At 36.8% G+C, this 12,136-nt stretch overlaps 1 protein-coding gene across 1 annotated transcript; it reads left to right on the forward strand.

Annotated features, from left to right (window-relative positions):
• The first annotated feature begins 2,545 nt into the window (after positions 1–2,545).
• LOC126235499 (uncharacterized) lies at positions 2,546–9,919 on the forward strand. The gene is made up of 6 exons (XM_049944217.1): positions 2,546–2,680; positions 5,291–5,384; positions 7,548–7,699; positions 7,803–7,949; positions 8,070–8,643; positions 9,651–9,919. The coding sequence occupies exons 2-6, from the start codon at positions 5,378–5,380 to the stop codon at positions 9,917–9,919; spliced, it is 1,149 nt and encodes a 382-aa protein (XP_049800174.1). The 5' UTR covers positions 2,546–2,680; positions 5,291–5,377.
• Positions 9,920–12,136: the final 2,217 nt, after the last annotated feature.

The following is a 12,136-nucleotide window of genomic DNA, read 5'->3' on the forward strand; positions in this document are numbered from 1 at the left end:
TCGTAGGGTCAGTATTGCCTCACGTGTTCCTATATTTCTACGGAATCCAAACTGATCTTCCCTGAGGTCTGCTTCTACCAGTTTTTCCATTCGTCTGTAAAGAATTCGCATTAGTATTTTGCAGCCATGACTTATTAAACTGATAGTTCGGTAATTTTCACATCTGTCAACGCCTGCTTTCTTTGGGATTGGAATTATTATATTCTTCTTGAAGTCTGAAGGTAATGTCTCATACGTTTTGCTCACCAGATGGTAGAGTTTTGTCATGACTGGCTCTCGCAAGGCTGTCAGTACTTCTAATGGAATGTTGTCTACTCCTGGGGCCTTGTTTCGACTTAGGTCTTTCAGTGCTCTATCAAATTCTTCACGCAGTATCATATCTCCCATTACATCCTCATCTACATCCTCTTCCATTTCTATAACATTGCCCTCAAGTACATCGCCTTTGTATAGCCCCTCTATATACTCCTTCCATCTTTCTGTGCTTTCCCTTCTTTGCTTAGAACTGGGTTTCCATCTGAGCTCTTGATATTCATACAAGTGGATCTCTTTTCTCCAATGGTCTCTTTAATTTTCCTGAAGGCAGTATCTATCTTACCCCTAGTGAGATAAGACTCTACATCCTTACATTTGTCCTCTAGCCATGCCTGCTTAGCCATTTTGCACTTTCTGTCGATCTCATTTTTGAGACGTTTGTATTCCTTTTTGCCTGCTTAACTTACTGCATTTTTACATTTTCTCCTTTCATCAATTAAATTCAGTATTTCTTCTGTCACCCAAGAATTTCTACTAGCCCTCGTCTTTTTACCTACTTGATCCTCTGCTGCCTTCACTACTTCATCCCTCAGAGCTACCCATTCTTCTTCTACTGTATTTTTCCCCCCATTCCAGTCAATTGTTCCCTTATGCTCTTCCTGAAACTCTGTACAACCTCTGGTTATGGTATGTTACCATAATGATGCTCCCATACATTCTTCATTTGCTTTAGACACATGGCTTCCAAACATTGGGTACCATGTGAATTAACTTTCATGTATTTACTCCAACGACAAACTGCATAGCACCTGGCTTATATATACTTTGTTCAGAAGGTGCTACATTGTTGCAGTTTTTGGTCCCCCCATTCTAGCAGCTTTCTCTTTACTATGATTAGACAAGGAGTGAGTGGCTTCTCCCACACACTGTAGGGTTTACTAATGCTTTTCTCACTTCATGTAAAATCATTCTACAGGAAATCCTCTCATTGTTGTTACTTTCATATACCGTCCGTGAAGAAACAGTACCGCGTAAGTAGCAAAATAAGAATTTTACACGAGAGACAAAAAACTGTCTAAAATGCCTAATACATTTCACAGCGGCGCTAAATTTTCATCGTAGCACTACAAGGAAATAGTGGATCAAATAAAAATGTGAAACAAAAAAATACGCTTTAGAAAGCTTATTTACGGCACATACATGGAATTGTCTTGGTATTTATGCCATGATCTGTTGCTTATGCAGCATTTGTTTGTCAGTCTCCAGGCACGACTTGACACATTTACGTTGGTATTTGGTGCTGAGAAAGCTAGTAAGAACACGTTTTGGAGCATTAATCATTTTTTATTGAAAGATTTCATAGAAACATTTTAAATAAATTTACTGTTTACATAGTTTCAATAATGTCTGCACATTTCTTCAAGAATAATCCTAGACATCACTCAAAGCAGCACCAAAGAATTACGCTGCACTGATACTCGTCACACAGTTACCTCCGCGATAATTTTCATTCATAAAGAATGTTGTCATAATAACTATGACAATCTTTAGGAAGAACAGATTTATGTTGTTGTAAATGATCCCATTTGGATTTCTTGATTTTCAGTCTTTCCTTGTATAGTTTCGGGAAGCAAACATCTCCAAAAATTTTCCTCAGATGCCTCGGTAATACTTGCCACACCTCGTTGAAACAGCACCTCTAGTAAGTAATACCATTTGGGCGGTACTGTAGCGCCCTCAGATCGGTAACTGTAGGCTATTCCAGGTCTAATTGAGTCGTACAGCCAAAAACTTTTCTCTGCGTAGTTGATGGAAAAGGAATAATCTAGGTAATGGACTTCGTACGGCTGTGGGTTTTTTCTCGCTTCTTTAGATATCATAGCGTATTGGCTAGGAAGTGTAACTTCACGTCCTTTAAGCTTGCACTCAATGGAACTCTGAACTGAGTCACATTCCATCTGAGTATGGCCTTTCTCCAAAACTTTTTGTGATAAACAATACTCCAATATCAATTGCTAATCTTAAAAGAGCATTTGATAATATTACATTTGTGTTCTGATATGTGCAGCCGTCAAAATACAGAATGACCTGAACGGGATTTTCTTTAATCATTCTGGATAGGATGTCCACGATGGGAAGCCTAACAGACACATCATTGTGGTCCAAAACCACTCGGAAGTGACGTCAAAATGACGTATACGCAAACGCGCTGCACTCTTGTCGACTGATCGAGATCTGTGGTCGAATCGAGTTAGCGGGAAAAGCGTCTGCTTTGTTCAGCACTGTCATACTGACCGTGTATCTTGAGTGGTTGTGTTTTCGCTATCGAGCAAAATGTCTCAGGTGTATGAAAACATCTTTCGTGACGCTCTGAAAGATTTCGGAGGATGGCCTGATTTCAGGTTATTGTAATTCGTTGGAGGAGGTAATAATAATTTTATGTTAGAATTGGCTGGCAAAAATATGCGCCTTAGAAAATAACTTTTTTTTTCCTGCTGCCAGTTAAGATTTCATTTTAATAAATTTTATATGTCGCTTTCCGCGATCTGATTCCAATTTTTAAGTGAGTTTTTTTATGTATTATGCAGTTTTTTCTTTGTTTGCGTTGTGAAGTGCTGCATTGTTACATTACCTTTACTGTAACATATACACGTGGAATATTGTAATTAATGACCGGTGTTTAGGAAGTTAATGGCAACTTTGTTTCAAAATTCGCCGTTTGTGAGTTCGTCATCTATGTATTACAGTAAGAGAAACTGAACATTGCAGCAGCTCAAGCGCAAACGTCGTCTCGAGTAAATGGCATAATTTAGAAGACACACACATGAAAATGGGACTCAGGGCCTGGGAACAATCATGCAAAAGGAAAATAAAAAGCAGTATATTTGCAGCCAATGTCATTGCCAGAGACTGGGCTCTGTATTCCACATAAATGTATCCTGCATTTTCCCAGGAATTTTACGTAGTTCTTTCTAATTGCACTATCAGCTCCAGTGCATAATTGCACAAATCCATTACTGCTGTTTTCTTTGTGCTGGCCCTGAGCTGAATTTCATTGAGGTACTGAATTCAGAGATTAGCTAGAAAACTGTCTATGCAGGGATATGGAGCTCTGTAATTCAAATGACTGTAAGATCCTTAGTTTCTCACCAAAGTTTCAGCAAGGTCAGTGACATCAACTATAAAACAACTTTTTTCATCAATAGCACTGTAATGAATGCCACTTTATGCAAATGTTGCAACATGACCACGTTTGGCCTCCCTACTGAATTCTGAGCAAAGGTGTATTGTTGATGGATGCTGAGTGAGAGCTTTTTGTTCAGGATACCATTGCTCAGTAATAACTGTCCGCTTAATTAATACATGTTACGATGTTTCAGTTATTACCACTGCTTAGGTGGCTGCTTAAGCATGTGTGGATAATGTTGGAACTCTATTGGGATTCCTGGATTATATTGGTAGACAAAGTCTGTCAGGATCTAAAATTTTCTCAGCACCACACTGAAATTTTGATGATAATGTAAGCTGTTTTAGTCCTTAGAAATACTCGTTGGTAAATATGGGTCCTCATAGGGTATAGAACGTTATGACACTTTGAAGCCCTCAAAGTTCAACTTCTCTTACAGGTGTTCTTTCACATCTACACTCTTCTTATTGCCCTGCTAGATTTTATTTTAATTTCTTCTATTGATCTGGCTTTTACTGGAGATAATGATGATGGGAGTGAGTTATTAAGTCATTTATTTATTTTTCTTAGTTTTTCGTCTCACAACATAGGACTTGAGATGAGGCAAAATGTCTTCTGGAAATATTATCTCAGTTCTTCTACTGGATAGTGTTGACTTCTCGAGGAGGAGAAATGTTGAGGTCTGCATCAATAACCTTGTCAGGAAGACCAATAGTAGATATAGATGGCAAATTATTTTTAAGTTTGGAGTGTATCAGTCAAATAAGCCTTAAAAGTGCTGTATTATTTCTGTTGGTGATAAGGAGGAATTCTGGCTAACCAGCCCAGGTCGTGATTGATTTTGCTCTATTTGTCATTAGATAATTTCCTGTATCATACAATAACTTAAGTAAGACTTCAAGACAAGAAGTCATAGCTTATGGCTTGTATGATGTGGCAGAGTATGCAAAATTATGCTGTTTTTTTTTTTTTTTTTCATATGATGATTATGCAGAATCATAAGTTGTGGTCCTTGAGGGGAGTGTCTCGTGTACGTAATGGAAGTTTCATGAATTCTGTGAGCAATTCGTCGTATCATGCTCTCTTTCCCAGGTCTTTGTCACAGATTTCAATCCCTTTGCAAATTAATGTGCCAAGATGCTTGCAGATTTTGTGATTAAGCTTAATGGATGTTGTAGTGAAGTAATGTAGTCAGAGGTCTTTCTTCTACTTTTATTAAGAGTTTGACAGCCGAAAGCTGATATTTTTCAATTGTAGGAGAGAAATCATTTTGTAATTTTTACAAAAACTTTTTCATGGATGTATTAACCAGTTTCAACTTTCATCAGTTGTACTGGATAGTTTTGATTGGTGATTGTCTTATTCTTAGTATATACAACCTGGAATTCATAGTATGCATAATTATTATGCTTAATAAAGCTTTTGTTGACATAAGGCAAGGCGTGCTTGAAATGAGGTTAACTGAAGCACTGATCAGTTAACCCCAAAAATAGGTCATTAAACTTCATGTGCACTTGGAAAATATTTTTCATCATCATAATCACAACTGAAAGAACATTTTATGATCACAATTTTAACTGAAGTCAACAGTAACATAATTTGTGGTCAGTGAATAACAATGGAATAAAAGCAAAAGAGCAAACAAATGAACTCCCAATTTTGTTAACTCATCCATGATTAATAACATAACACTTACTTACTTTAGCTGTCAAAAACATCAGATGTGATGGAAAGGCTGTGTACATTAAATAACTGAATTTTGTAAAGCCTAAAATTTCCCTCTTCATTCATGTTTCCCAGTTAAGTGTAGTTACCCTCAGTTTATGCTACTGGTCACTTTATTCTCAGGTGGAAACACTTCTCGATCAGCTGAAAACTGTGGGGTTTTCATACTGCGTGAGAAGTAGTCGTTTTAAAGAGCCTTCTTCAGATGTTATGAAAAGTAAGTGAACTGCTGCATTAATTACTTTCTGTGGTTTACCATTTTAGTTCATATATGTATACTTGAAGGAAGAACTTAGTTTGCTGGAATTAGGGATAGTATATATAGGCTACTTTAAATGGACATTTCTTTCTAAGCTGCACTAACAATTGATGGAATTGACTGTTTTTGTTATTGTTAATAGTTGTGATATGCAAGGCAGAATTGTATTAATTATTTTCCTCTGTCTTGACTTGTTTGTCATTTATCCATTTTCACAGCCATACACTCAGTAATTTTTACACACTTGCGTTTGATAATAGGCTGATTAAAATTATTAGTTGGTTGACAATTCCTGTCGGAGCTGGTTTCCTCCAGAGTGCTGAATGCGTCAGGTCCAAACTATCTCTGTTCGCCATTTCCTGACTGCCACAACAGCTGATCAATCCACTTCCATTTTCTTGTCTGACTTCCTTTCTTGATGTGTTTGAACGCCATGCAATCATTTGCTGCCTTCAACAAGATTGGCCTTAAACAACATTTTCAGACAGTAGGCATAACTACGTATCCTTACAATATATTTATGGTGCTAGAGCTAGCTTTCACATCGTAACATAATGTGAAAGGCTGATCTGGTTGAAGGTAGCACATGATAATTGGGACCAAATAATCTTACATTAGTGTAATGTAGAGTGGTGGCATAGTGCAACGGATAAGAAACATTCCTGATCCATATAAAGTTGTGGATTTGAGTCTTGACAGATTCTTTCATATTTTTTATACCAAAATATTATCAAAATTACTTCATTATTTTTATTTAGTTAATAGGTTTGGATGCAGTTTTATTTCTAACACTCTGCTGTGTCATTTTCGACATTGTATTTACTTTTTAATTCCTTATATTTCTTCTTTATATCATTATTTCATTTGAAATCAGCTTGTCACCTATAAACTGTAACTGAATACAAACCAGGACTGCTCATTAGTTGGTAATTTGGCAGTCCATGCAGCTTGTGTGAGGACAGTTTCAGGTGCCATAATTAATGAAAGGAAGAAATTAGTTTGCTTTTAGCATTGAAATACATTTTTTTTTTTTTTGCTTATAGAGAATAGCTTCAGCAAGTTTCCTGCCACATGCTTAGTGTTGGATGTTTCACCATCAAGCCAGGCCAGGCAACAGCATTAGGTGTGAGGCTCTGCTGCGACTGCCCGTGGTCAGTGTATTAATTGTTGTGAACAAAGTACGATTAACAGTTCTTCTGTAGAATGCTGACAGCCATTTTCTAGGATATATTGCACATCATGTTATGGTTAGGTTATCAAATGAGTTTAAATTCTGGGCTATAAAATGTCGTATCTGCCACAGTTATGCCATTGGTCACTCCAAAACCAATTGTCAGCAGAGCATGTCATATTCATGTTATTTCATAATGGCCACTTCCAAAACTGTCCAGAGTTACATGTATACGTCTCCCATCCTTTCGTAATCCCAACCTGTGCTCTGCCTCTACTGAGCTAAACCTACTTTTTTTAACATGAAAATTAAATTGAACAGCACTTGCTGAGTGACCTGCTCTGTTTGTTGCCTATAATACAGCAGCAGCCGGTGTGCCAACACTTTAGCAACAAGTAACAGATGCCAACTAACAAATAATTTTAATGAATCTATACTGCTGTGTTCATGTTGAAATGGTTTCTATGGTTTTCGATAATTGTGGTGTTGATGTGTAAAACAGCTCATTGAACCTATTGACAGGCATGTTTAGCTTTATTGTCTTCCTAGTTAAGTTAATTTTTTGTAATTCGACATTTATAGTAATTAAATTTTTCTACATAAGTGTTCTTCACATCTCCTTTGTTTACAAAGAATATTAATTCCACATTTATTGGAACCACAATAAAGCACTTCAGTTGCCCGAAATCAGTATGGTATCCTCATTGCACATGGCAGACAGTTCCATTTCTTTGCTAGATACAATAGGTGTGACATCCTGTAAAATTTTGCTCCAGTACTATGTAAAGTAGATAGACAATCTGCTTCCATCAGTTCAGAATTTTGACAATACCTGTCAAATGAATGAAATGTTTTCTCACATTGTATTTAGTTAATTAACAATAACACATGTGAATTATTTAACAATAACAATGTTTTTTTGTCTGTGAGAAATATATTAACTGTTCCAGATAAAACAAAGCATTTCTTCAAGCAAATGCAGGGACATGTCCCTATCCCCTTTTTTGGTTGTGCATTTGCAGTGGAGAGTGTGTGGTCGAGGCACTGTGTTTTGGGGCCAAAATACTATAAAAGTAAAGAGTCTAGTGTACCTGAGCACTTGGTAATATCATGCTGTGTTAAGATATACTTACTTTCCATAAAACAAGTTCGTTACAGGGAAAGTTTATTAAATAAATTTTATAGTAGTTCTTTACCCTCTTTAGGAAGACCATGTGACTCCTCGTAAGAGATTGAGGATCATGGATACTAGAAAATCCAACTGCCCAGAAACTTTAAATATGAAGTGTATAAGGGTGTATCCTGATTACAGTATGCACTCAGCAACTGAACACAGGGATACCAAGGCAAAAGTAAGTATCCAGTTTGGGTTCTGCTTGGAGAAAATTTTACATGATCAGTTGACGGTATACTTTAAAATATATTGTTTTTAATGCTCTTAATTAAACAATTGATACATTTTTGTCTTACAGGTTCTTGCAAGTCTACAGAAAGATTTGGCATTGCCATGCCCGCCTAAGAGCTATTTACGTTATTATTTGACTGCTTCCCCAGCAAGTGCACACACACATGCTACTGAAAGTGTTGAAGCAAGTGGGTACAAACATCCTTCACTTGTAAAGGAAATAAAAAACTTAGTACTCAGTGGCATGACATCTCTCAAAGTCATTAAGTTGGCTCTAGACAGATTTGTTGAAATCAATTTCACTGGGACACACATACCAGGTCAAATGAATACTACCTTTTACCCCACAGAGAAAACTATTTACAGTAACATTTATGGGACCCTTTATGGTACAAATAAAGTATTGTTTGACGAGACTAGACTGCAGAATCAGGTTGATGAGTGGCACAAAGACTCGAGCAATCACATGATTTATTATAGACATTGTACGGGACCCAATGGAGAAGTGAAACCATTACTTTTTTGCTATCAGAGCAGTTGGCAGAGAGATCTTTTGAAGAAGTATGTGGGTAGTTGTTTGTTAGATGCAACATACAAAACAACAACATATGATATTCCTTTATTTTTTATAGCTGTGAAGAGTAATGTGGGCTATTTGGTTGTTGGTTTTTTTTTTTCCATTCAGATTGAAAATGCAAGATCCATTCATGAAGCACTAGACATTTTCAAGGACTGGAACAAGGATTGGAATCCCCTCTATTGGGTTACTGATTTCTCGGAGTCGGAGATAAATGCAATTGAGCAAGCATTCCCTCAGACAAAAGTTTACTTGTCCCTTTTCCATCGAAAACAGGCATGGGGAAGATGGTTGAAAAAAAAAGGATAATCTACGTGTACCAAATGACATGAAGACATTTCTGGATATGTGGCAAGAAATTTCAGAATCACCAACAGAGAGAGAATTTAGAGATCGCGTAGAAGAGTTGCGAACGCATGAGGTTTCTCGGAGAAATGAGCGTGCATGGCCATACTTTCAACAGCAATGGCTAACGGTATGTGAAAGATGGGTGAAAGCGTATGAGGACAAGGGCAGATTTGCAACTATTGACACTACAAATTGAGTTGAAGCCATGAACAAGGTTGTAAAACATTTTTTCCTTAAACACAATTCAGACAGGACTTTAACTGGGGTTACTAAGGTTATAATAAACCAGTTTCTTTCAAGCCTAATTAGAAAGTACTGTCTGCAGAATTCTGCCATCAAAGCTTATAACAAAGATGTTCCACTGTTTTTGCATAAAAAAACAAACAAGTTTGTGAAACATGTCATGCAGCGATATGCATCAGCAAAAGTTGAGTTAACTGCAAGATCAGTGAGTAGGAGATCGGATGGTTCATTTTGTGTGGAGAGTGCAAAGTCCAAAAACTGTAATTATGTTGTAAACTTTGATATACCAGATTGCACATGTGAAGATTTTCGGAGATATAAATACCCATGCAAGCATTTCTGTGCAATCTTTATTTTTTACCCAGAGTGGGGTTTTGATAAAATGCCAGGAAGTTATAAGACTAGTCCATTAATCTGTCTTGATGAAATGTATGGGGTGGGCTTTAGAAGTGGCTCTTCAGTAATTTCATATGAAGGCAGTTGAAGCAGCTGAGGAGGCTGTCGAGGTTGAGGAGTCTGTCGAGGCAGCAAATACAGATGGTGTTGTTCAAACCCAGAATATTCCTTTGCAGCAGTTTGAAGCAAGGGAGCTGTGTAAACAGATTTATAATCTCACATACAACTGCAGCAACAGCGAAACATTACAAAAAGTACTTGAATCACTGAGCAACTGTGTGCGAGATTTGCAATTAGCAAATCCTGAAGTTGGTGGTCTCCCATTAGCAGTGCCATCAACTTCCAAACAATAGCGAAGAACGATGCCAAAAGCCTTACAAGATCTGTCTTAAACACATTATAACTTCCCATTTGAAGGGTAAGAAATGACGGTTTATTTGAATTTTAGATAGCTCTTTGTCTATGTAAAATACAAATAAGCTCCGTCATTTCTGATCCTCGAGATGGAATGCTATGAGGTCTTTATGTTGGTCTCTGCTTTTAAACTTTGTTGCACATTTGAATTTCGAAGTAGCAATAGATAAAATATTATAAAAAGGATAGTTGCTACATTTGTGTGTGTGTGTTTGTGAGTGAGCGAGTGTGCGCGCGCGCTTTTGAAAAGGCCCTTGTTGCCCGAAAGATAAGTCCGACAGTCTTTTTGTTGTGCCTTTCTGTGGGTCAGCATCTTCACCATTTGGTGAGCAGCAACAACTATCCTTTTCATAATATTGTTACATTCCATCCTGGATTTTTCGTTGTTCATCAGAGAAAAGATTTTTCTGAGGAATTAAACTAGATGGTAGTGTAGAACTTGCAAACTTTTTAAAATATGAAGTAAAAGATTTTAACTTTAAATTAGGTTAATTCAAATATGGGACAATGTTGAGAATTGAAAAGGTGGAAAAAATAAATAAGATATATCTTAGTGGCATTGAGATGTCATATGACAGATGGAGGAAAGATTTTGCATTTCTTTTTCCAAGTAAGAATGCACTTGCTCTCACTTGCTTCAATACATGTCTAGTGATTCACGTGAAACAGAGAAAAAGATAGACTGCCCTGTTGATGAACATGAGATTGCCCAGTATCACTCTGACAGAAGAGTATGGTTTTCCTTGATATGGTATCTGGTCAGCAATGTCATTGGGACCAAATGAAGCAAGTATTGACTTTTTTTATTTGCTTTGGAAGCTTAATGTGTATCAGTTACCTACATATTGGATATCTACCACCTTGGTTCTAATGTTCTTAATAACTTTGCAGAGTTACTGCAGATACCACACAGAAGCAATTACTGTTACTGGAGTACTAGTAATGTTTATTAAATTCAGTTGTAAAGTAGTTCTGGGCATTGCAGCTGGTGAGCAATGTCATTGGGCACCAAAAGAAGTGAGTACTAAATTTTGGAATTGTGCCTTGAAAACATGTGTATCAGTTGTCTTCATGTTGCATAACTCAATTACTTGTTGTTAATTTATTTGTTAGGTTCAGTTATGATGGATTTCTGGCCTTCAGTCCATGGGAAAATTCACACCAGATTGCATCAAGACTGTTATATTCCAAGGATATCTTGGAAGATTGATAGTATTCCTGAAGGAAAACAATCCATATAGTATTTCACGTGTGTATCAAACTGCCATTTGTTGTGGCACATAAATGTTTGCAACTTGATTGTAATTTTTGAACAGTTTCTCAACAATCCAAGAATTTCTTGTAATGAGAAGTAGACATTGTTGCTTGGGTAAAGGAAATACAAATCACGGTAAATATAACTACCTTATTAACTTTCCACAGAGAAATATTTTTCACTACTGCTACTTAAAAATTCAAATGTGTGACAAAGTTTGCTTACAGAACTTGGCATAAAGATCTCCCTTATTTGTATTTTTTAGGTAGCTCTTATTGTTTGATCCTTCAAATGGAATGCTATGACCTCCATGTGATCTATTCCTTAGTAGTTAATTATCCATTAAGGCACAAATATATGAACATTACAATGAGAGGGGTCTTTATGCCAGGCCCTGTAAAAGTAATGGCATCTTACTTAATATTATTGTTGGGAATTTGATGGCACAGCTGTGGGGAGACCACAAATTTCAGGGTTTGCTAACTGCAAATCTGGCACACAGTTGCTGAGTGATTCAAGTACTTTTCATAATGTTTCACTGTTGATACAGTTGTATGTGAGATGATAAACCTGTTTGAACACCACCTTCACTTCAAATTGCTGCAAAGAAATGGTTAAGGTATCAGTGTGATGCTCTATATGTGTTTCCTCAACTGTGTCCTCATTGCTACTGTCTTCATGTGAAATTACTGCAGACACACTTCTGAAACCAAACCTGTACATCTTGTGAAGACAGATTAATGGGCTATTCCTGCAGCTTTCTGGTATTTTATCAAAACCCCACTCTGGATAGAAAATAAAGATCGCACAGAAATGCTTGCATGGGTATTTATATATCTCAAAATCTTCACATGCGCAGTTTAGTAGAGCAAAGCTTACAACATAATTAGTCTTTGAACAT

Source organism: Schistocerca nitens, chromosome 2 (assembly GCF_023898315.1).
Source record: "Schistocerca nitens isolate TAMUIC-IGC-003100 chromosome 2, iqSchNite1.1, whole genome shotgun sequence".
Lineage (NCBI taxonomy): Eukaryota > Metazoa > Arthropoda > Insecta > Orthoptera > Acrididae > Schistocerca > Schistocerca nitens.